The sequence below is a fragment of the Mixophyes fleayi genome, chromosome 5 (genome assembly GCF_038048845.1).
Source record: "Mixophyes fleayi isolate aMixFle1 chromosome 5, aMixFle1.hap1, whole genome shotgun sequence".
In the NCBI taxonomy this organism is placed as follows: Eukaryota; Metazoa; Chordata; class Amphibia; order Anura; family Limnodynastidae; genus Mixophyes; species Mixophyes fleayi.
In genome coordinates, this window is record NC_134406.1 from 249,701,818 (window position 1) to 249,728,386 (window position 26,569).

Here is a 26,569-nt window from a genome sequence, read left to right on the forward strand (position 1 = left end):
TGTGATTTTTTTTTTGTCTTTAGAACTCTGAGTTTTTTCCCAGCTTTGATCCAACTAGCATCAACGGTGCTGTGTTTCAGATGCTTATATTTAACAAAGAAAAATAGGCACGTTTTCATTTTTTTCATAGAATAAAGCTGAAAAGACCATAATCATAACAAGGTGTTCGTGTCAAACCCTTTGTTTGAAGTATGAAACCTTTAGGAAATAACGGTCCCATCATAGAGCTTTGCAGTAATAGACAATTATACTGAAATGAACCATTTACACCTGATCATGTCTAAATGAAGGGGGCATCATGGCGCACCTGAGCACAATATTCTATTATTATTATTACCCTGCACTTATTGTCAATATATTTTCCTCTCTGACCTTATTAAAACAATGGAAGGTATTTTTTTGTAGTTTGTATCTCGATTTTTTTAATTAAATTATTACTTTGTGTTCTAATTTTCTTAGAATTTATTTTTTTATGGATTTTAACATCCATATATTATAAAGACATATGAAATGAAAAAATATAAACTCGAATAATGAATAAAAACAAAAGAACAAATTAAACAGAAAATAATAATAGCTTCACGAAACAAGATGGATGTGTAAATGTAGTTTCATACAGAGGCATACCTCCCAAACTGTCCTGGTTTAAGCAGGACAGTCTCTATTTGTGAGCTCTTTCCCACTGAACCAATCGAGACAGCTTTTCCAGACACAGACACGCCCCTTTTAGTGGACTGTTCCTCTTTGAAGTCCTCCAGTGTTAGGAGCTATGTAGAGGTATGTTTGGCAGGCGCATCATATCACTGCTCAGTGCTGTTTGAGGACCCTGCTCCTTTCACTTTAGAAGACTTAGTTTATGGCTTCCTATTTACTTTCATTCCCTTCCACACATCATAACAATGCCGCTGTCACATGCAGTCATGTCCTCACTACTCCCAAATTGTCAGCTCACCTATCTCCTGAAATAATCTGCTGTGATCATTCTAATGATCTGGTTGGTTACAGGTTGTTCTATCCCCCCACCCACTTTAAACTGAGGATATCCCGGATGAAAAAAGAAGGAATGCTGTCGCACTAATCATAGAAGCTTAAACCCATTATAAACTTATAAATTGATTCTATGATCTATATATAGGTGGGGTGCTACCTGAACTGATAATATATATCAAGTAAGGATGTCTATTAGATCCGTTTGCTATATCAAGTGTATTGCTATCTGCCTAAGTGATACCTCCGACTAATTCTGGGTATATCGGAGTATCACTAATATCATAAAGCTGCCAATTCACATAAGATGATGGTGCAGACAGCGTCCTCGCTCCGATATACCCAGAATTAGTCGGAGGTATCACTTAGGCAGATAGCAATACACTTGATATAGCAAACGGATCTAATAGACAGCTACCTTATTACTAGAATATATAGCCTACCTGCTCATAAATATGTCCATGCAAGATATGCGGGCAATGGATCAATAAGAGATTGAACTATCAGGGGGTGATAAAGATTACTATAGGGCTATCCAGATTAGAGCCCAACCATATACATATGCAAAATCTAGATTTGGATAAGCAATATTATTGATATAGGTATCTAATATCTATGAATAAGACTCTGCAATATACAGAGCCTATGTAGAGGTACCATTGAGGCAGGTAGCAATACACTGGTTATAATATTATAATTATCTACCACCTGGTACTTAACAGATAGTGCCATTTTACATATAATCTCCTTGACACGGAGTCCATACATAGGACCATATGAGGATAACTGATCAATACAGTACTGTATAGAGAGCACTTTACTACCTACATAAGTATAGAGCTACCTGGATACGGAGCTCAACATTATAGATATCTAATAAAAACTAATAAGGTGATAAATGGTGTTTTGACTATTATATCTGCAATAGCATAAGTCCAATATTTAATAGAGAAGATAATTATTGCAGACAGCAATTGATTTTAATTTATTTTATATTTCACTTATTTTAACCAACCTTGAATAAAAGTTATATTTTAATATTCAAGAAGCTAGTGCACCTAACACAAACTCTCTTTCTTCCTTACTTGATATCCCGGATGAGCCAGAAGATTGATAACAAAAAGGTGATCTGACCCTGGTCAAACATACCTTAAAATCAAACAAGATTAAGAGCAGCACAAAATTACATTAAACACAATATAAACATCCACATGGTGTGTGTGTGTGTGTGTGTGTGTGTGTGTGTGTGTGTGTGTGTGTGTGTGTGTATAAATACGAAGTATACTTGAGGATGCACTCAATTCACAACAGGTAAACAAATCAAAACTTGAAAAGCTGCGTATAGCCTATAATTCAAAAAACAGGATCCATAGTTGTTCAAGAACAAACAGACCAGCAATAAGAAAAATAAAAAAATGTAATAGAAAAAAGAAAGACACATCACAATAATGGGCAGGACATGCTATTGTGATGTATCTTTTCATTTTCTTCTATTAAATTTTGTATTTTTCTTATTGCTGATGCTGGTATGCTCGCGTTGTGAACTACTGTGGCCCTATATATACATATATATATATATATATATATATATATATATATATATATATATATATATATATATATATATATATATATATATGCATAGACAAGATATATTGAGTTGACATATTATACTAAATTAATCAACAGCAACTGCTTGTAACTCTATCATTCCACACTCAATAAACCTCTTACGTGAATCCAACAGAGTTGGCACCAAACATTCTTTTATCCAGCCGTTCACACACTAAATTAATATCTAATATAGGTAATTAACATTGTAAGGCAAAAGCGCATTTGGCAGAAGCAACATATGAGAAGCAAGCTTCTAAACAGTGTTATTAAGTACATTAAGATGTCCGAAGTATGAGCCGATAATGCACAATCATCGTCTGATTGTGCATTATCAGTTCCTTTATTCATTAATTGCAGAAAAACGCTTATAATTTTAAAAACACATCAATAAACTGGATACTTAATGTTGCTCATAGAATTTGATGAATCAACTACTTCACTTACTGATAAATATCTTTTCTTAAGACACTCCGGCTAAGGGGGTTGTCAGCTTGTGGAGCCATGGAAACGGAGCCAATCTTCAGCACCAAGGTATCTTCATTGGTAATCTGGTTCACTGATGGAAAAAGAGCATAGTGTAGCTTACTAACACAGCTTAATGCAGAGCTGCCTCTAAGCAATCATAGCAATATGGAGGTAGTGTGGTCACTCTCCCTTCCTTCTTACATCATCAGAGCATGTGCTAGAGATAACTGAAGTATGGAAGTGATGTGCCAAACTATCTCTGTGCAGCTGTTGTTCCCATGAACAGCAGATCTTCTCAACGCAGGCGGTTACAGAGACAAGATAGGAGAGGCAATAGGGTTCTTTAAAGAACATTGATGTTAGGTGCAAAATGTGAATTAACCATAGCAACATATCAAGACACTTGCTGTTATTGTCCGACTTGCACAATATAGATATAAAATCTAATTGCAGATTGGTTTTTATGGTTCAGAAGAAATTTTGGACCGGAATGCAGTGCTAGCATAAGCTGCTCGATCACCCCATAAAGTATGTATTTCACAATTAGAAAATGGTTTATTTGTCCTTAGGCTGATATCAAATTTTGTTTGTCTATTAAGAATCTTTATAGAATTATTATTTTATTGATGCTGGACATTTTATTTCATACAGTGGGGTTTTCACACAGAGAATTATTATGAGATATTGGAGTGTAGATCATTAAACAAAGCTCACTAGACCCCACTGAGAGCCTTGAATATTAAACACATGTCAATAATGAATAAGTCTGAGGTTTGTACAATGGTAAGCTCAGTTAATACCTGTGTTCTTATGTATTTCGTTTTATGTATAACGGACAAGTTCTTATGAGGCTTGTCAATTATCTGGGGGGAAAACTAACGGAACAGTCACCACTTTCAGGGTCTGTTATTATAAACACAGTCCTATAGGCCAAGCTAGACTGGAAAGAGTCCCCAGCGTTTAAATTGTACCTTGTAGTTAGTTAGATTTGAAGGGGCTCACTCATTTTCTGAGCCCCTATGTTCAGCTAGAAGGCCAGCAGGCAAGTTAAAAGAACAGATGGAAGGGGTAAAAAATATTATTTCACTATCAGATATTACAGTGAGAACAGCATATCAGTGCTCTTGTCTCGCCCTACTAGACTCTCCCACAAACCTTCAAACGATCCCTCAAAACTCACCTTTTCATGCATGCCTAGCCTCTCTTAGACCCTCAAGTCATTCCCTCTACTTCCACTGTCTGCCACATCCACTTGTGTCCCATTTGTACATAATGTCCCACATTATCCCATCCCTCTAAAATGTAAGCTCTCAGGGTCCTCCCTGACCTATGTCTCATGTCTGTCCACCTCGTTCAACCCTAATGTGATGTCTTAAGCTAAATCTTCCACACACCTGTAATTCGTACTGTATCCATGCTAGCTATAATTACTAGCTTGTGACTATCCATGTATGTGTTACTATGCTTAATTGTATTCATGTATCTGTTATTTGCATTCACGTTTGTCATATATGTAAGATATAGAATGGTGGAATGGAATCCACGTCACACTATAAACAATGAGATTGTTCACTGCAGTAGTATCACTCGCTGCGTTTATCCTTAAGAACGCCATCACGGGCATGTATTGCCATTCAGCCATATGTTCAAAAAGCAGATGTTGAAGCGATAAAACAACAGCCTTAGTCACATAGATGAAACACCACAAATATAATTACATGTCATTCCATTTGCAGTTATTACAATGCTAAAACCAAAGTCTACCCATGTAAACAACAAGACACGAAGACATCCATAGAATGGATTAAATATCTGCACATACCTCCTACAGTTTGAGGTCTTTCTTCAGCTTTGGGTACGAAGACTCTTATGACACCGGTGTTGGTGTAGATGAGCGGTAGATTCCGTGAGGTCAATGTGTGCGATCTCATGGGCTGTCCGGGAGACTTGCGCTTCTCCTTCTGATTACGAGGCTGCCTGGCTTCAAAAATACTTGAAATAGCGTGAAGCAAAGGAAAGAAGAGGACAACGTCAAAGGCTTGCGCTGAAATTAATATTTCGTGAAGAAAGTGAGGGGAACCGTCTGTTGAGCCTTCAGAGAGTTTCCTAAAGCTTCGAGAACTCTTTTCACTTCTTGTTGTCAACTTGTGACGGACATTTCTGGTCACTGCTTTGGTGTAAGTTAGAGAAAGGAATCCATGCTGCTGGTGTGAACTCTCTAAAAGCTTTGCCGTGGTCTGCGTCAAAAAGGATATGGAGGCTTAACAGGCAACAGGTATAACAAGTATTGGTAGCATTAAAGCAGCAAAATGTGAAAAGCTTTGTTGAGGTTTAATTTTTACTGTTACTGAGAAATAAAGCAAGAACGAGTATATTCGCAGCCATTGTCCTATAAACAAAACTTATTTTTCAGGGGGTCTTTTTTGGCTAGGTGCATTATGTCTGGCAGATGGTCTACGCTCTGATTCATTAAGGAAAGGAAAGCAGAGAAAGGAGCACATTTCTTCTGGGACAAACCATGTTACAATGCAAGGGGTGCAAAATAGTTTTATTATTTTGCACATATGGAAAATACTGGCTGCTTTTTCATGTAGCACACAAATACTTGATAGGTTTATTTTTACACTGAAATGTAAAGTTGATCTAGGACATGCCCTACCCCAACTATAAATCTGTCACCACATTTTAAATTTACCTCCCCCTCCAACGTGACATGGTTTTGTGAAGGTGCAAAGTTACTCTTTTTTCTTGCTTTACTTTCCTTAATGAATCAGGCCCTCCATGTCTTTGTGGTCATTGGCCATTCATAATTAAAGGTCACCATGTCACCCAGTCACATGACCTGAGCGCTGACTGGCCATCTATGTCCAATTTACCACATCTGTAGTAAAACCGGAAACGGATCCCAGTGCTCCAGGCTCGGGCCGGGGGACGAATGTGTGGCCATCTTTAATTACTTTAAGCACCAGTTGAACTCATGCAATTAACATTGGGAACAGTATTCTCTACGTGTGATCATTATGGGGAGAAAACATACAGAAAATTGCACTGCAGCAAAAGTGCAGTGAAAAATCAAAATAGAAGTGTTAAATTTGTCAGATTCCTGCTTTTAGTATGTAAGCTCCTTACATGCAGAGATCAATCTTGCATAAACAGGAACAGCACCGGCTGCAAAGAGAACTACAGTCTCTCACAGGCCGGCAGATTCATGAGAACAGAGAAAGATCTAGCGTGTGCTTTCATACATCTCATATGAGATATTGTAGTTTTCTAGCATATTATATCAATACAAATTAATTATACTGCAAATAATTGTTTATATTTAGTGGTTATATACATTTTAACACAGAGCGCTACATTAAAAAGTATGCACATTATATAAAAATTCAATGTCTACAATTTACTGTAAGTTGCTTTATTAAAATGAATGTGTTTAGGTCTCATGAAAAAAGCTTTTTCAACAATTATATTTAACAAGATCGTGTTTTCAGATGTGTTTTGCGAAAGGCAACGCCGACCACACACGCTACCATTATGTAGCCAATATTGGACCGCTGGCCTCTTAAACACGTCTAAAAACAGGGAATATGACTATAAAAGTGTATTCTTTGCACACAGTCTGATGTTGAAAGTGCCCTTTTCACTAGAGACACTGAAGTGAAGGGGATCGAAGCAGCCAAAGCCATATTGAGCAGCTGGTGGAATCATTTCGCAAACTCATTAAGGCACTGATTGTATGTATTCACTTTCATTCTAACCCATCACACAAAAGAACTTCCATCAGCCACGCATAAAATAAACACGTCTAGGTGAATACATGCCGCATTGGCAGAGGATGTAAATAGCTGAAGTTACGGTACATAAAATTCAACAGGAAGAGAAGGGGAGCTGAGGGCTGATGGAATTTCTTTAATAAATTTTCATAAAAATTGATTTCTTACAGAAGGGAAGAAGCCAGAAAAGTTACTGAAAGGGTCCTGCTTGCTGACGGGTCGAGCCAACGTGGTGCGTCTGTTCAGCTTGTCAGTACATGAAAGGAAGACACCGCCGTACTGCCCCAGACACCAACAGTTTTCAACGAGGCTTATAGAATTGAATAGAGGATAGGGAGAGAAGAAATAGAAAAAAAATGGCAATAATAAGAGGCCAAATGCTGTGTCTGAGCTTTTGCCATAATGAAGCGGACACCTGCTGGGTTGCAGTACATTGCATTCTCAATTAAAGGGTACCCACAGTATATACTCTGGGATGGCAGACATTTGGTGGGCTGAAGCAGTATTCATTGGCATAGAGTCTATAAATTCTCTAGGAACCATTTACATCATCCAGCCAGTTCATTTTACCTCATGATGTCGTTAGTTCCTATAGAACTCATAGTTTGCATTATCCTCCATATTGGTTCAGCCGACAAAATGGCCACCGTCCCACGTGTGGACGATGAGCTTACTGTAAATTTGTGCACGCTACAACAAATCTAAACGGCTAGACAAATACTGTACATTTATTAGTAAAGTAAATGTAATAAGTGAGCAAATATTGCCGCATTTATCATGCTCACTAAAAATACAGTATAATGAGATCTGGTAAACTGTCTATATATATATATATATATATATATATATATATATATATATATATATATATTCAGATCCGGGACATAAATCTCAACTAGGAGCATTGAAATGTACTGAAAATTCAGCAATCCAGCAAGTTATGACAACAGCTGCTCAATCAAAGATTATCAGCCCAGTAACATATCAGGAGGCTGCTGTGTAGATTTAGCCAGAAGCTTGATTAGATCTGTGGCACATGATTCCAAGAATAAACGAAGGAGGACTTACGTACTTAACTATCCACCATCAGATAACTTCCACTTACCGGCTTGTACATACCCTCTTACAACTTTTACTAATGTTTTATGTAGCTATCAGCCATGCATTTATATCATAAAGAAAGTTGTTTATTTTCAGCACCTCAGTTTGTCACAACACTGTCCGCTGTGTCCTATCCAAGGGTAAACAACTCTATTTAATGACAAATACATGTCTGAAATACACAGATAAAGCAATGTATTTAGTAATAGGTACAAGACAATAAACTAAAGTTATCTGAAGGCGGACAACACCTTTAAAATGTTTTCTTCTTGCCTGAAACCAGATCATTAATTAACAGCAACAGTCTTCAAGGTTTCAGCTGTGAGGATGTTAATTCTTGCAATCATAAGCTTGTGAAGGGTTAAAGGATCACACAGGTCAGATTGTAGTCTACCGCTTCCATAAGTAACTTAGCGACTACAACAGCCTCACCACATTTTTCTCTTTGCATTGTAGGAGTATCCCCAGAAAGTCGCCTGTTTGCCAGCTTTCACCTGGCCTGGAATAAACACAATGTTACCCTTATCTGTTGTGTTCAAGGACTGGAAATTAAAACCATTTAGAAGCTGCTCTAAAAATAAAAGGATTACTTCCTTTCCCCCTTCAACATCCCGACTGTCAAGCAACATTACACACTGTAAACAAGAGCATACATCATTTAATTGAGTATCTTGGTTGAATACACACTGCAGAACCAACAGCACATGGGGAATTAAGAACACATTAGCAGGAAGGATGAGCAAAAGTTATTTTCAGGAAACTAGATTACTCCCATCTTGAAATCAATTTGTGATGTCAAGTAACAAGCAGCTAATGGGAAACAGGACTAACACTAGTTTCTAATTAACAGGTTGCGAAGTTCCGAGTCTCGAGGCCGCCAGAAAGTACTATAGCTGTATTTATACAGAGCAGACAGGGGCCATTTTAAGGACAAGAGCTGCATAACACAAAATAGTGGGAAGGGAATGGGCTTGTGAACTCGGCTAACATTATACTAACTCAAGTAAAGCGTTTTGTTTGATCAGACATTGGCTGCATGATTATAGCGATCATGTGACCCTCAGATGGATTTACTACAAAGAGTCTTCAGCAAGGATGTGAATATCCTGAATCTATTTGTTCTGATTTCATATTGAGAAGGACACTTTGAGAATGTGAAAAATATACATTAGAGGAGACTAAATAAAATGTCATAAAATGCCAAATTTAAATAATGAATTGGTGCATATTAATAAGTGGTTAGCATTGCTGTCTTACTGCACTAGGGTCATGAGTTCGATTACGATAACGGCCTCATATAAGTGGAGTTTGTATGTTCTCTCCGTGATTGCATGTGTTTCCTCCACATGCTAAGGTTTCCTCTCAAGGTTAACTGGCAAACTAGAAACTTCTGGCAAAATGGATCTTAGTGTGTTTGTGGTAAGGAACTTAGATTGTAAGCTCCAATGAGTCAGGGACTAAAGTAAATGACTACAAATTCTCTGTGCTGTGTAATATAGAATATATGTGTATAGAACACACATATTGTAGGTGCTATAGAAATTAAGGATAATAAATAAATACAAGAGATGCAATAGGCATTTACACATGTATTACCAGTCCTATTTTTTAAGTAGGAAATGTAAGCTGACATTATTATTATTATTCATTTTTATTTATAGGGCGCCACTAGGTATCCGTAGCGCCGTACAGGGACAGACAGGAATACGGTACAGGGTGAGACAGCACGGTACAGTTAACAAAAAGCACAGTAACTCAGAAGCTTAAAGTACAGCTAGATGAAAGATGAGGGCCCCCATCGGGGGTAGCGAGAGGGGTAGAAGGGCAGAAGGACCTCACGGAAGAGACAAGGAGCTGGAGAACAGGAGGAGAGGAGGCCCTGCTTGAAGGAGCGTACAATCTAAGGGGAGGGTAGGACGGACAGAGACGCAAGGGTAGGAGGAGGGGAGGGTAGGACGGACAGAGACGCAAGGGTAGGAGGAGGAAAGGGGGGAACGGAGACAAGGATGGAGGGGGGGGGGGGAGAGGAAAACGATGAGGAGGGAGGTAGGAGGGGGACCGTAGGGAGGGCAGGAGTGGGAGGGGGGTAGGTGGGAGACTGGAAGGAGGACAGTTAAGTGGGGGACTGGAAGGCTTTGAGGAAGAGGTGGGATTTTAAGGCCAGTTTGAAGCTGGGCAAGTTGGGGGAAGTTCTGATGGAGCAGGGGAGCTGGTTCCAATGGAGGGGGCAGCGCGGGAGAAGTCTTGGATGCGAGCATGGGAGGAGGTAACCAGGGGGGAAGAGAGGCGACGGTCATTGGCCGAACGCAGAAGGCAGGATGGAACGTGAATGGAAATGAGGTTGGAGATGTAGGGAGCAGTGGAGTTGGAGAGGGCCTTGAAAGTAAGTGTGAGGAGCTTGAACACGATTCTGTAGGGGATGGGGAGCTAGTGAAGGGATTGTTAGAGCGGGGAGACAGAAGAGGAGCGGCGAGAGAGGAAAATGAGCCGAGCGGTTGCATTGAGTAGGGAGCGAAGGGGAGCGAGATGAGAGTTTGAAAGGCCAGTAAGGAAGAGGTTGCAGTAGTCCAAGCGGGAGATAATAAGAGAGTGGACAATAGCTTTAGTGGCATCTTGGGAGAGGAAGGGCCGAATGCGTGCGATGTTGCGCAGCTGGAAGCGGCAGGATTTAGCGAGAGAGAGAATGTGAGGGCCAAAGGAGAGAGAGGGGTCAAGCAATACACCAAGGCAGCGAAGTTGAGGAACAGGGGAGATAGAGGAGTTGAGAACAGTGATAGAAAGGTCGGAAGGGGAGGGGGATAGAGCGGGAGGAAAGACAATAAGGTCGGTTTTACCGAGATTAAGTTTGAGAAATCTAGAGGACATCCAGGAGGAGATGGCAGAGAAGCAGGCGGACACCCTGGAGAGGAGGGAGGGAGAGAGATCAGGAGAGGAGATGTAGAGTTGGGTGTCATCCGCATAAAGGTGGTACTTGAGATCAAAGGAGCTGATGAGCTCGCCCAGGGAAGAGGTGTAAAGAGAGAACAGTAGGGGTCCGAGAACAGAGCCTTGGGAGACCCCTACTGGAAGGGAGGAGGGGGAGAGAGAAAACCAGAGGTGGTGACAGAGAAGGAACGGTCCGCAAGGTAAGAGGTGAACCAGGACAGGATGGAGTCGGAGAGGCCAAAGGATTGAAGGGTGTGGAGCAGGAGTGGGTGGTTAACGGTGTTGAAGGCCGCTGAGAGGTCCAAGAGAATGAGAAGGGAGAAGTGGCCCCTAGCTTTATTAGAAGCTCTGGATGATTCTGTGGCTGATACATAAACCACACTGTATTGTAAGAGCAAATCTGTTTCCATGACAACAAAACCCTTGCAATGTGCAGAAATAGTAACAATGAAGTTATGTAAATTTGTTATATGTACAGTAGCTGCTCTGCAGGGGTATAAAGCTGGTAAAGGGGCTAGTGCAAACATGTTCGACATGTGTTTGTTACAAGCATTATTTCTAGTGTTGGGAGTACAACTGGAATTGCTTCTAGGCTTCCACAATGTGTTTATCCGCAGTGAATGCATGTGGATAGCATTCTAAAGACCGGAACACAAATATTTCTGCAAAGCTAGCAAGTGCTAGTAGCCATGGTAACACTATAAACAATATCTTATCTTATCTTAGTTCTTATCGTCATCCCCGGTCAGACATGTTTTATGTAATTAATGCCAGCGGATACGAGGCCTAAAAGTGTCACACACTCTGAAGTGGGTTGGCCATGCTCAATGTCACTCTATTCAGTTGAGAAGGTAATGTGGACCGAGACATTTACTTATTAGCAAACAGATATGTACGGACCACAAAGAAAAGATAAAGCAGTATAATCCCCCATATACACTAACCCTAGCTCTCCTTTAGTATTGTTGGTTCTAAATGTAAGAACTGCTTTTGTTTAAAGGTAGTTTTGCTTCTATTATGGGGCGAACACGAAGATGTCGGGCACTCTATATGAACATTATATGTATTTTATACATATTCTGCTGGGTTTATGGGAGAGAAAATGGGGATCTTCAAATGTCAAGTAAAAGGAAGCTGTCCCCATAATGAACACCTTACACACTGTATGTGGGATCACTGAGCGTTAGATCAGGTAGTGTGCTACTTCTCCAGATGGCTACGAGTTACTACACATATGTAACCCGTGTGCAGAATCTGTTGGGAACATCCATCTTTATATATAGAAGCTACTTGAATCTGTAATTAAACTTGCAACAGCTATTACAGTTTTGAGATTTCTTATCTATATAAAATACATTGTACCAGGACAAGAGCTATACAGACTCATTATAAAATAGGGCAGAGAAGAGAGTGTCATTTTGAAAACATGTAATTCTACATGTATACTATATTTATATTACAGATACCTTATTTAGACTATATTCCAGCTTTAAAACGGATATTTACAATACATTGTATGGAGTTTGGATTTTAAACACTTAGGGGTATATTTTCCGACCAACCACTAATTCTTGATGCTTTGCCATCATTATTTAAAATGGCAATTTTATTAAAAACAAAGGCCATTGGGTTTTGTCTTTAATAAAATTGGCGGTTCAAAAAAAAAAAAATTACAGCAAAGAGCTGAGAATCGTCGGAACCGCCACTTAGTAAATATACCCCTCAGACTTGGGAAGAGATGAACATTGGACAAGCTTAGTTTACATCAAGATATGTCAACTATTTATTTCTACATGTACTCTGTAAGATACTGGTAGTAGGTTTACATTCACTGCAATCAACAAGACAAGATAGCTGCGACCAGCGTGATACCTGCTCCGGTAGTGGTCAACGTTGAAGCTTTCGATCTTGCATTTCACCTTAGTGTACACATCCTGCATATCCACAGAGGCATTGAGGTCTTCCAGCTCGCTGACCACACAGATCTCTAGAAGACGAACATACAAGGTAAAACACGTATCACTGATCAGAGAGTGAATGGAAGACTGGCTGGAAGCGCAGAACTCAACACATCGAATACTGTATTAATATAGTAATATAAAGAGAGTCCTACTTGTGCCTTTATTTGCAGGATCAATAGCAAATAGCTTTATGGTAATTTTGGGTAACATCCACTGCATCCAAAGACTAACTCGGCCACTGGACACCCCAATGTTGCTTGTTGTTTGCTCCAGTGTAACAGAATCGGAAAATGGCGATTCCTCTACAGCGTGCATAGAATCTCCCTGTATGAAAAAATAAGAGATCTCACCAAACAACTAACTGAACATATCTGAGCCTACATACAATGGTTTCTGTGAGCCTGAGCACTGGTCATAAGAAATTGGCACACGTGGAAGGCAGGTGACCCTTGGCCATGCTGGACAATTCCTTGTCATCATATGTACAAATAACGATCTCCATGCACATATGAGCAGAGCCACAGAGATACACTTGGAAACATGATGTTTGATAGTGGTGGAAACAGGCTCAGAATGGTCATTAATGTTACCAGAAGGTAATCCAGTGGGTGCTTGAGTGGGTGGGTTACCACAGTTTGCTTTTTAAAAGGGCTGGCCTAGCCAAATTACTGTTGGTCGAAGGCTGTGCATTATTGATCTTATAATTTAACATAAATAATATGATTATACTTAACTAAATATGTCCATCAAGCCCTCTTTAACCTGTGTGTAGCTGTCTGTCATGTTAGAAGAGAGGTGTCTATCTCTTTGAAGTATCAGAGAGTGCGTGAAGGCTTGAAGACATCCGCTAAAGAAAAGCACTGTATGGACCAATGTATCCAGATGCAAGGGTAGAGCGGCACCACAGTAGCGTAACTGACTGAAACTCCAGCTTTTTGGCCAATACCAGTGTCCACTAGAACACTGTCCTAAAGATATAGGATTAAGCTTCACCTGTCTATAATGGAATGGGGAAATAATACTTTTAGTCCATGTGCAGAACAGTCCATTATTTCCACATCCATGACAGTACTTCAACACATTTAGGAGAGGTGATTCCCTCCCCCCCCCCCCCCCCCAGAAACCTATCTGAGTGAATGGAGGATTTTTAGGAGTATCCTAGGAGAATGCACATGTGAACAAGATCTTTAACAGAAGAATATCAGGGTAACACTGAACAGTACTTAAGCTACCGTTATGCTTTATATTTCAAATGTACATTTGTAGTATATGACTGACTTGCTTCAGTTCTCTTTAAAAGTGGAGTTATTTTTATCCCTGTCTCTGATCTTAGCCTATTCCAGCAAGAACTTATGAAAAGTTGAAGGCTGAACGTAGATTGTGTATATGACATAGACACCTGGGTTACAAAGAAAACAACACTGTATTTACCAGAGTCATTCGGCCTAATTGTCTGGCTCTAAACTGTGTATACTATGCACACTTAGGGTATAAAAAAAAGACTACAATGTATTTATTGAAGTAATTCGGCATGATTAGCTGGGTTGTGAACTAGCACCACTGTAGATCCCTCGTTCTCCCCCGACCACATGAAATGCTGTAATATTCACATTCCAGCATGGGTGGTCTTATGGATGCTTGCATCAGACTGGTAAGTGCTGTATACTTTTACAGCAATTACAATGTTAAAGGCTGGAATAAACACACTTAAAAGATGCCACTTGGAAAAGTTGAGGGGGAACTATTAACTAGTTAAGTGTCAGAAACGAGACAAGGTCAAAACCAATTTGCAAAGGCATAGATCATAAATCACTAGATATGTTATTTCTGATCTTGTTTTGCCTACAACTTAAAAAAAAACAACAAACTTAAATATTAGTACTCTGCTTTCAATGTAAAAACATGTTTGATATTATTATTGTTTGGCCATTAAAGGGAAACTAGCCTGGGAAACTTGGGTTATATGGATCTTTAGGCCTAAACGCATGCTTGCATTTAAGATTCAATGAAATTACATCTATTGTACTTGTTAATGTTTTACTCTCAGTAGTGGCATGGAGTTTTTTCCCGTGTAGTTAAATTCCACAATGATGCACTATTGTTAATAAAGCCAGAGCCTTAAGGCTTGCAGTTGGCACCCTATTTCTCCGTTACACATCAGAACGGTCACACTGTTCTGGAACATTTAGCTTTTCATTTCCATATCATCATATCTCTACCTTTTACATTCTAGTGAAGCCAATGAAATGGATTTGCAGCCAGCTACAAAGTAACCCATGTGTCTACATGGCGTTTTCTGTTTTTAATATGAAATATAATTGTGGTGTCCTTATTGAAAACACACGATACCTACACACAGTGGTGGCAGCCGCTTTCTGGGGTAATGAGAATGCGGTTCATTAAATCGCTAAGAATCAGAATAGATGACCTACATTCTTATGGGTATAAAAATGGATTAACACAATTTCATTTAGGAGACCACAATTACCTTCAATCTATCCAAAACAGTAAACTGCATGTAGATGTATGTGTTGCTATGTAGCCGGCTGCAAAATGCTTTAATTCACTTCACTGGAATGTTCAAAGGTACAGAAGTGAGTATCGGAATGTTCCATAACAGTGTGAATCTTTAGAGCAGTGCTGGGCGACATGTGATCCCACTGGTCCTTCAACTGTGGCCCCCAGCTCCTTCCTGGTTTACTGCCAGATGTTTGTTATAGCTTGTGACACTTGTGTACAATGCCTGCTAATATGTTATTACAGATAGGTGCCTCTTTCTTTGATTAAATTTATTGCTTGAACGTATTACTGAGATTAAGAATAATGTGTGGCCCTTTTGCAGGTTAGAAGCCAACCATGTGGCCCCTGAAGTGTATCAGGTTGCCTATCATTGCTTTAGAATGTGTAATGGAGAATAATGGCTCCAATCAGAAACCTTAAGGCTAAAGCTTTATTAAGAGACAGGTGACTGCAAAGAATTTGCCTAGACTTCTGTAACAGAGAGTGGATTATTGGAATCAGCTACAATTGCTTGTGAGTATCGATTAACTTAGCAGGTTACAGTCGCAGCGCTGTATCGACAATGTACTTGTGCCTTAAGATCATAATTATGTTTGTGGTCCCTTGGAAGTGTTTGTGATGTATTGGATTAGTTAAATTACCATCAAAATTATGGTGAGATAAAGGAATCGACAGGGAATCTGAGTTAGGAAAATTCCATACAAACTGCAGGATAACACACATTTTGTTATACAAAAAAGAACAATGATCACTGTACCATATAATGCAAATCTCCTGTTATTATGGGTACTTCATGCATCGTACAAAGCATCATTCAAGCCGCACTTTACAAAACAATAGTTTATTACGTAGAACTTTTAGAATGGGGACAGATCCTGATAATTTTCATAAATTATTATATGTTCCTGGATACACAAGTCAAAGTCAAATTATCCCATGGGAACAACACAGAGTGAGTATGAATAAATTACTAATAGAGCTTCAATTAAAGCAAATTTACAACTCAAGGAAGCTGAACAGCCCGTGGCACTCTTGTTCCACCATCAATTCCAATGTCTAATTCCTGTTTTCTTGGCGCTGCACGACTTAACCTATTTACACGCTCATTTATGGCGCTGGTTCCTGCCGTACAGAAAGAGAATCCCGACGCACACAGGCTCCCTCTTCTCTCTCTCTCTCTCCACCACTTTCCCACACCTTCTCACGCCAAGTCCTAAGATAAACAATTTCATTCTTTCACCAATGCTTTGCAAATTGGTCCAAATACAAAGTTTATTTGCTTAGCAAAAATTTATCTTTGAGCATCAGGAAGAACAAAACACATAAGGTCTTCATCCTTGGCCCGACTCAAGGCCCCTAGATGATCGCAGCATTTGGCCACACTGGTGCTATGCCTTATCAAAATAACTTCATCTTCTTGTTCAATCACCAACTGTCCCCGAGGACTAAACACTTCTACCACTCTTTAGGTCTATGTAAACAGTAACAAGTGGTATGTTGTAGTCTGTATTACCTTTGCTCTCCAGTCCTAATCTTCGTGTGGTAGAAAAAAAAACTAAAAAAGAAAATGATTAACTCTTTTAAAGCGTACCCTAAGCATGCCCCCTCCTCTAATGTACCCCCACACACCACCCAGACTGAACTGAACGCAGGAAGCTGCAGAATTCCTCCTGCCCCTTGCCCATAAGCACACACAGGAGTTCAACAGTCACCATAAACTTGTCAGCGTGAAAAGAATTACTCACAGTTCAAAATATAAATCATCTACGGATATTGTAAGCAAATGCCTCCTTTTCCAGTTTAATGTAAACAAGTGTTCAGATGGATTCCCTGCCCCCTCCTTTAAATTTTTTTTATTTTTTTTTCATTTAGAAGTTCACTACACTTGAAAGAAGACTTTGAAAAATAATCAGCAAGCTTCCAGCTCCTCAGAACTGAGGATGCCTTATACGCAAAACATACAAAGTTCAAAAATTCATAAATAGGGCCTGGAGAAACTTATTTTTGTTTGACAGCGCTCAAGGCTTTAAAAGCAAATTGGAGAAATACATGTGTGCGGCTATAAACCGTTTCAAATGCCTCTTTAAAATGTATGTGGGCGATTTCCATTGGGCCCCAAGGCATGCTGATCATGCAAACATTTAAATTAGATGTTACAGAGAATGTCCTTCAATCTTAATCTCCAGCCGCCGAGTGAAAAAAATCAGGACAGTTCTGTCAGAAATACCACCAACAAAGGCTGACAAACCTTTTATGTGCCGAGAAGTATTTATAATCGATTTACTGAACAAAGAAAAGTGAACATTTCACATTGTGGACAAAGTGCAGCTACATAATACTTATCGTTAGGTTTAAAAAAAAAACACCAGAAAAATAATCTATTCTATGAAAATTCACCGTATGAACACAGGCATTTTATTAGTTCCCAAGACTGAATTGTTCTAAATCTTAGCTCAATCTTTTCATGAAGTCACAGAGACATTGGTATCAGTAAATATGGCTGATGGTGCTGGGGGGTGAGCACAGCAGTGATGGACAGCCATCTCTATTATAATATATTACGCATTCACAATTTAATCTGGTCTCTTCCCATTTTACTCATATAATACTAGTTTATGTATTTTACAAACATTCATATTTGGAAATGGATTAATCTGCATTGGTTTATACTAGTTAGCTGTCTCTACTTAACATGATAAATAAAAGTCCAGTCACACACAGGCTAGTGGCCATATCATTGTTGCTGCTATTCTCAGTTACTCTGAATGCCGCCGAGCGATGTTACTGGTGACCATTTCTACCTCTTGACATGGGACCGCTGGAGTGTAATGTTACGTTTTATTCCATTTTTTAATCTTTGAAACAATATAAACAGCAAAATAACAATATTATGATGATAATAAAAAACCCAACAATGTTAGAAATAACTGTGTACAGGATTGGAACAAGGGGGTGATTTAATAAAGCACATACTGTCTGCAGCTTTGCCTTCATCCTGTTCGATAATGAAGTGTGGAGAGAAAAGAAAAAATTCTGCTTCATTTCCCCCATACCTGATCGGACAGAATTAAGGCAAACTTGGATCCACCAAGCTGTGGAAAATGTGATGCATTTGTAAACCCTCTTATAAGTTGTGTTGCAAGAAAGATTAATTAGACTCGGGTAACCCGCTGCGGTCCGAGGCTCGGGAAACCCGCTACGGTCCGAGGCTCGGTTATCTCCTGCACGAGGCAAATTACTGCATTAAATCTCAGTCCCCATAATACTCAATGGGGACTGCGATCTGGGCAATTTTATCAAGCTCCGAAAAGCTTGGCTTTTCAGAGCTTGACCCCGATAGCTAACGTCATCTGAAGATGGGTCAGAACCCAGAGACTTCTGATCACTTATGTAATCCTATAAGCTATTGGATCGAAAAAAATAGTGCTTTTAACGGGTCATTAAGGTGCCTCCTGTCCTCCACAAATTTATTAAGGGTGCATCATTGCGATAAAGATTGAAAACTACTTTTCACTTTATGTGAATATTGATAAATGTGCCCCTATATTGATTATCAATATTGATACAGCAAGATCGACTTTGCATTTAACTTCGCTTTTACATCTATGTGTAATAACATTTGTATTCACTCTTGAGTTGACATTTTGCCATTAGTAGTGGTACCAACAGTGCACATTTATATCCTTTGTGGGTGGATTATTTGGATATACGAGTGCTGTGCAGAAATATGTTGATTCTCTGTATCTGTTGGTGTTAATTAATTCTTCTATCACCTCCCATTTTAAGCGTTCACTGACCCCTATTAGCTCGAGCACTCTCCCGGAGATGTCTCTCTTGCAGTCATGCTGTCCCTTCACCCTCATGATTAATTTAAGACAGAAATGACAATGGTAGAACAGCAAACATGGCAAGTAAGGTGTAGATTGATTTTTTGGAGCCAGTTTCCCAGGGAAAGGGAGGTGTGATGGTACCTTGACATGCCTTACACATTTACACACACACACACACACATACACAAAAACCTCAGTATGAGTCTGCATTTATTGAGTGTACACAACTGCCTGAAGATTAGTTCTGGGACAAGCAGCGTAGAAAGCCTGAGCCACATTGGAAAGCTGATCATGGTAACTGAAAATGATGTCTGCAGTGCTACATTATACTGTAAGCTCTAATCAACAATGCACACAAAAAGATGTTCACGTTTTTTAACACTTTAATTTCATACAAGAGATCTATATCATAATAAATACAAGTGTAAACATTGTTCAGAATCTGCTTCATTCACTAATTGTCCTACTTATAGACTAATCAGAAGGGTCAGAGTCCCAGCCATGCATTGCCTGAGGCATTCTGACCTTGACACTATGGTTAAAAAATGCGGTAGCTGCTAAATAAATTAAGATATATAAGTGCAAGAATTTGGATTTCTACTAAGGAACATTTTACCCCCTGCTGTCCACCCCGACGTTTACGCAAAACATTACCTATATTCCAACTGCCTGTTTCACAGAGAACGTGCTGAAGGGAAGCTGGTGTGACTCGATCGCTGCTAACGGCCCAACCAATCAGAAGCATTAATCGTTCTGACGCAATTCTTGACATCCTTGCATGTTCCCTGTGGCCCCAGCAGCTTTAAAGTAGTTATTATTACTTGGGGTAAAAAGAATTGCATGGGTAATGTCTCAAAGTGGAGAATTGATGGATGACATCAATTTTTTACAGCATAACTGTATTATATTAAATATCTGGGCTACATGAAATGTATTTTAAACTTAGCGGTACAGTCATTTTTATAGATGTTTCCCATCATACCAATAAGAGCAAGGCTACTAAGAGTGACATAAGCCAACTAAAAATAAATTGTGGGAAATGTGTTAAATTATTCGGGCACTGAATGACACCCCCATCTGTATATTATTAGGTATGCCAGGAGAACAAGAGGTGGTCAGGTACACCGCTCATTGATGCCCATGTAATATTGTGCTGAAGTCTTCAGGGAATCATGAGACTGAGGAATAGGAGAGCTGACTGTCTTGGCGTTGGTACATACATAAGCCCATCCTAATGCAATGCAGGTTTACAGCAATTATATATGTAGTATCTGTTCAACATTTTAGAAGGTCAGAGGAGAAATGACACTATGCATCTCCTTTTATTAACGTGATATAAGCAGGGTCTTCAAGTGGGCAGATGTAGAATTATTAAAACCACTTTGTTCTTCTGTAAGGACAGAAGAATGGTTTCCTATGTAGAGCGGCAGAGCCGGGCCGAGGAGGCCGATGCCTAGGGCGCATTGCTCTCCCTGTGTGCTCCCATTAGGTTACTGAACTACTAACATCCGAATGGCAGAGAGCAAACCCGTCTCCTGTCTTTCAGTGAACTCTGATAATATAGTTCAGAGCAACTCAAGGTTGCAAGCTACCAGCCTGATAGGCTAATAGTTTCCAGTCTTGTAAAGAACTCCAATCAGCTGTCACAATGTAACAGAGGTGAGAATGTGAAGCTGCTATCAGCCAAAATCAGCTTACTACAGGTTCAAATGACCCACCAGTGACCAAACAATAAATGCATACCTCCCACCTGTTCTGAATATTAGGAACTCAAAGGGGTGGAGCTTATATGAAAGGGTGTGGTTATGTCCAAAAGTGGGCATTTCAGACTGAATTAGGGACAGGGCTTATTTTGGCCTGATTTTGCTAATTGTTGGGAGGTATGTTAAATAAGTTCCTGTAAAACATTTGACACATTTGGGATCTACTAAATTATGTATTTTATCTAACCTCCTGAACTCCACCGAAAACTACATTTTATTACACAGAAGTTTGTTATCTTTTAGTAAGATGTCGCCTAGAACAGCATCACCTTCTTAGGGCTGTGATAACAGAACTATTGCATTAAAGCAACACTCCCATAAAAATATCAGGGTTTTTTTGTTTTTGTTTTTTTAAACATAAATCACTGTGGCAGGCTATAAGGAGAATGTTGGTACTTATCTTTATTTATTTTTTCTTTAGATTGCCATTAATGATTTACAATTTTACACTACCATGGCAACCACAGTCACATGGCACATGATGCAGTAAGCAGAGAGGCTTTGGAACGCCCCTCAGAGCTCTGTCTACACTGTGACATCTGCCGTATCCCTCTTCTGCAAACACATGACATGCTGAGAGCTGTGAGCCTGTGTCTGCACAGCACTGAGCCTTTTTGTGCCTGGCAGCCAGTTTTTCTTGTCAACCAGAGAACTTTAAAAAAAGGATATAATGATTTATAGTAGGATAGCTAAGAAAAATGACTGACGCATGCTTAAAAAATACTTATTTTGCTATTTAAAAAGGAAAAAAAAATCTATTGCTGCTTTAACAGAACTACATACTTAATAAAACTTAATTTTCGGAAATTAAATAAATCTATTTTTACAATTTATTTTTTAATTTGTAGAACTGAAAGTCTCACAGGTGCCCAAATGGAGAGACTAGCCAAGTGAAGGGGCAAGTTGACCCTTATTTCTCCAGACCACTACATCGGGGGCAGCTGAATGTCAGTGACTTGGCAAAATTTAAACTTTCATGAACTGCGGCGTTAATTGGTGCATGGTTAAACCTCTTCTCATGTTTGAGCAATAACATCACTAAACAGTGTTCATACAGATTATTCTGCACAAACATATCATTAAAATGAGGGGCAGCACGGTGGCTAAGTGGTTAGCACTTCTACCTCACAGCATTGGGGTCATGAGTTCGATTCCTGACCATGCCCTTATCTGTGTGGAGTTTGTATGTTCTCCCCGTGTTTGCGTGGGTTTCCTCCCACACTCCAAAAACACACTAATAGGTTAATTGGCTGCTATCAAATTGACCCTAGTCTCTCTTTATGTGTGTATGTTAAGAAATTTAGACTGTAAGCTCCAATGGGGGAGGGGCTGATGTGAGGGAGTTCTCTGTACAGCGCTGCAGAATTAGTGGTGTTATACAATTAAATGATGATGATGATGATGTATTTATAGTGTAATACGGCAGAGGTGCCCAAACTCAGTCCTCAAGAGCTACAAACAGGTCATGCACAGGTGAATTAATCCATTTTGGTTGGGTCAGTAATTATCTTACATGTTTCAACAGACAGAAATCCTGAAAACATGACCTGTTGGTAGGTCTTGAGGACTGGGTCTGAGCACCTCTGGTTTCCTTTATTTATTCTGTTACAATTAGTCACTGTGACAGTTATCTCTCCACAAATGACAGCACACACCTAAGTTACATACAGATACAATGTTACTTAACAGCAGCAATATGGTTAACACAAGTCACGTCAGATTTCTGTGTTTAAGAGGATCGACAGATTGGACATTCCAAAGAATACAAAAACAGCCCTCAATCATTTTTATTGTAACAGGAGAAAGAACGCTCAAAAATATATATAGATATATTAAAAAAAATAAAAATCCTAATCTACTCTGTAACATCAATTTTCCAGTGCCTGGGAACAAACATGTGGGTTTCTTATTGACAATCTGGTAGGAAAACGATTGTTTTTACATTCGCTTTCTAGTCTCATGGTGTTGTATTAAATTGCACCAGCTCGTTTTTCAATTGCCAAAAGCAATTTCCCAAACACTTTGCCCCACCCTATGCTCGGTCTTCTGCCAGGTTACTACAAGGCTGCAGCCAAATTAAGCAGCCCTGGGTAGGAAATGTCTCTGTGCTGCGTTCTGCTCTCCAGAAGCAGAGGAAGGCGAGTGAAAGGTATACATACGAGTGGACTCAGGAAACCGGACACTGCCATACCTGTGTGAGCACATTGCACTGCGCTGGATATGGTCCACTAGAAAATTAGATTGTCCTTTCTTGTTTCCTAATATTCCGGCTAACATATGAGCAGTTATTTAATGTAGTCTTACAACTTGAAAATTTGATTAGGGAAGTTTAGTGGAAAGGTTGCACCATGGATGCTTTCGGCTTTGGGGTAGGTCTGCAGTTACTACAAATCCACAATTCTGTTTGCCGATTGTGCCAAAAGTCGAGTGACAACATCATCGTTCAAGATGGCCACAAATGCTCAAACCTTAGGAAACACAGCCGGATTTCTGCCATCTCCGCATATAATCACACAACATAGGCAGATCTTCTTCCGAGTGCAATCTACGTCATGCCGCCCCAATAATGACACTACTGACTGCAATCAGACATTAGGGTTGTTTTGGGCAAACACACGCTGCAATGTCGGACGACCTGCCTAATTAAAGATACAATATAGCTGTGTGCATGACCATCCAGGTTTAGCCAAACCCTTAGTCAAAGACAAACCCCCGATTTTAATTACTTTTAAGGGGGTATTCAATTGTCTGCGAGTTGGTTTTTTTGAGTTTGTTTAGTCAGTTTTTTATAATTTTCGAGCGGGTTAACTTTACTCGTAATTCAATTCCATTTGTAACGCTACGTTTTTTTTCATGAAACGCTCCTCTCGCGCTCCAGTAGAAGGTCTACTGAAAGTATAGGGTGTACGAGAGGCAGCTACGTTAAAAGCTATTCAATTGTTTTTTTAACGCGGCGGGTAAAACTGGCAAATATGCTATTTTATCTCGCACCTCATTGGGGTGTGTTAAAATTGAAAAAGTATTGGAAATAATGTAAAAATGTTGTAAAAAAGTTAAACTTGTTTATCACTAATGCCTAACTTGTGTAAGTTGATTTTCTTGTGAAAAAATATTGAAATAAAAAAAATAAAATCACTAATTAATTAAATTTATGTATGTTTTTGGTACAAATATGAATGTAGTAATGTGTTTTGACATGGTATAGATAATTGTATGGTAATTGTTCAATAAAACAATATGCTAAAAGAAAGTACTGTAATGTAGATATTATCAATGTGTAATCATCATCATCACCATTTATTTATATAGCGCCACAAATTCCGCAGCGCTGTACAGAGATCTCATTCACATCAGTCCCTGCCCCATTGGAGCTTACAGTCTAAATTCCCTAACATACACACACACATAGACACACAGACTAGGGTTAATTTGATAGCAGCCAATTAACCTACTAGTATGTTTTTGGAGTGTGAGAGGAAACCGGAGCACCCGGAGGAAACCCACGCAAACACGGGTAGAACATACAAACTCCACACAGATAAGGCCATGGTCGGGAATTGAACTCATGACCCCAGCGCTGTGAGGCAGAAGTGCTAACCACTGAGCCACCGTGCTGCCCGTAATACAATCTAATGTATGGAAATGTATGCAAAACCTTTTTTTGTGTTATACATGACAGCGTTAAAACTCCCTTTCACTCCCATAAAATCTCGCAAACACAATTTTTTAAAGCGCGGGGGCAGCGTTCCCTCTTTTTCAATTGAATTGCACAAGTTTTCCTGCTGCGCTAACTCCAAACGGTCGCTATTGCCGGCAAAAACCCGCGGGAGATAAAAAAAAATTAACACGGTGGGGAAAAAAAAATCTTGCTAACAATTGAATACCCCCCTAAGTGTGTAAAATATAGACTCATTGCTTCCATAGCTAAAAATAAAGAAGGGTTTATCAGCGTCCTAATTTCAATATGCGCAGCTTTGGCAGGTATGTATTAAGAGGAAAGCAGGAGGGTCAGGGGACATGACGCGCCACGTCTGGACACCTTTTCAGAGGTGGTGTAGACATGTCTCAATTCAAAAAATGGAGTGCTGGGAGGAGAGCACATTTATTCTTCTATCAAAAAAACAGATATATAATAATGATACACACAGTAATTATCAGCTAACAGATCCCTACTCCGCAGCAGTGTATAACACACATGTATTCTGTACAGGCTTGTGCAGCATGTGAATTATATTGAAAAATGTACTGGCAGCAAGACTTTTCCCCCCAGCCTGCAAACCTTCAAGTGTCCCCTGAAAACTCACCTCTTCAGACAAGTTCATCACATTTCCAAACCTCCTCCTTTGTGCTCACAATACTCACTTACTATACCCAAACAACCTACTGACCTCCAAACCAGCATTGCTGTGTGCCCGGATGATATAACTCTGATACGCACTTCTCTCCCATTGCAATATGCAACATGTGACACTTAGGGGGAAATTCAATCCCCCCCAGAAGTAGCGCCACGTTAAATGTATTACCATTATTACGGTAATATTAACCCCAGCTCCCTGAGCTGTGAGCAGAAAGCCAGGTTAATATTACCGCAATAACGGTATTTACGCGCACTATTACCGTAATACTGGTAATAGTGCGTGGGCGGCATTACTTTTTCAAGTAACGCAGCCAATTAAATATCCCCTTAGGAGTATATTTACTATTCGGTGGTTCCGTAGAACAGCCGATATTCGATGCTTTGAAGTCATTTTTAAACAGCAATTTTATTAAAAAGACAAAACCCGATGGACGTGGTCTTTAATAAAAGTGCAGTCTAGTCCTCAGTACACAAGTGACCAGGCATAGCAGATTTACGCACATGCCGTGAAAGTGGAAGCCTGGACTTGGGAAGTCGGGGACTGGGGAATACATAGGAAGACATCTATGATATCTTCTTATATTCCCCTTGGTAGACTTCTACCACCATCCTGAGATGCGATAGCCATAAGAGGATTCCTGCAGTACATGGACCACCGGGATCCTCCTTAAATAGTGAGCCAGCAATAGTGTCAGCTGGAGCGGGCTATCAGTGACGATACTGTGTACGTTCCAGATTGTACAGCACAATGGAGTATGCTAGCGCTATATAATTACATAAAATTATCCTGTTTGCTCCAATACAGAGCACTGGAAGCAAGAACACAAACCCAGGACTTCTTTTGTTTTATAAACAGTAATTATATATTTCTTCAGACCTGAAGATGAGGGAACATTTATTATTTCTCTGTTTTCCTGTTTTATATTACAGGCTAAGGTGATATCACACATTGTTAGATTTGGGGGGGGGGCAACTTGCTCACACAGCTGGAAACAACTTCACCTGACTGCAATGCCGTGTGCTGCTGGCCGTGACTTTGGAAAGAGGTGCAGCTAATGTGGGAACTGAAGTACAGATGACGATATAATCTTCCCAGCCCCGGACCGCAGGCTGGTGAATCATGTGCAAGTTCTCTGTCTCACTGGGAAACAGATGACTCTGCTTTTCTGCTTCCCTCCAACCTGAGGTCATCCATCATACCCAGCTGGGACCTACTGACAATCACTTACTGACATGCAGTTATATCACTCAGGGAGACTGTTTGGATTTCTAG

The 26,569-nt window shown here is 39.7% G+C and overlaps 1 protein-coding gene across 5 annotated transcripts in view; it reads right to left on the reverse strand.

Moving 5' to 3' along the window:
* Nucleotides 1–26,569, reverse strand: part of VPS13B (vacuolar protein sorting 13 homolog B) — a 718,815-nt gene that overhangs the window by 308,750 nt on the left and 383,496 nt on the right. For 2 of the 5 annotated variants that reach the window (XM_075213864.1, XM_075213863.1), the window contains exons 26-30: nt 12,979–13,150; nt 12,738–12,852; nt 7,008–7,149; nt 4,889–5,303; nt 3,046–3,157 (exon numbers count right to left, since the gene is read on the reverse strand). In XM_075213864.1, coding sequence (XP_075069965.1) covers nt 3,046–3,157; nt 4,889–5,303; nt 7,008–7,149; nt 12,738–12,852; nt 12,979–13,150 — 956 coding nt within the window. Of the gene's footprint in view, nt 1–3,045; nt 3,158–4,888; nt 5,304–7,007; nt 7,150–8,372; nt 8,440–12,737; nt 12,853–12,978; nt 13,151–16,407; nt 16,560–26,569 lie in introns of those variants that run through there. The other 3 variants (XM_075213867.1, XM_075213865.1, XM_075213866.1) reach the window with 2 other exon arrangements.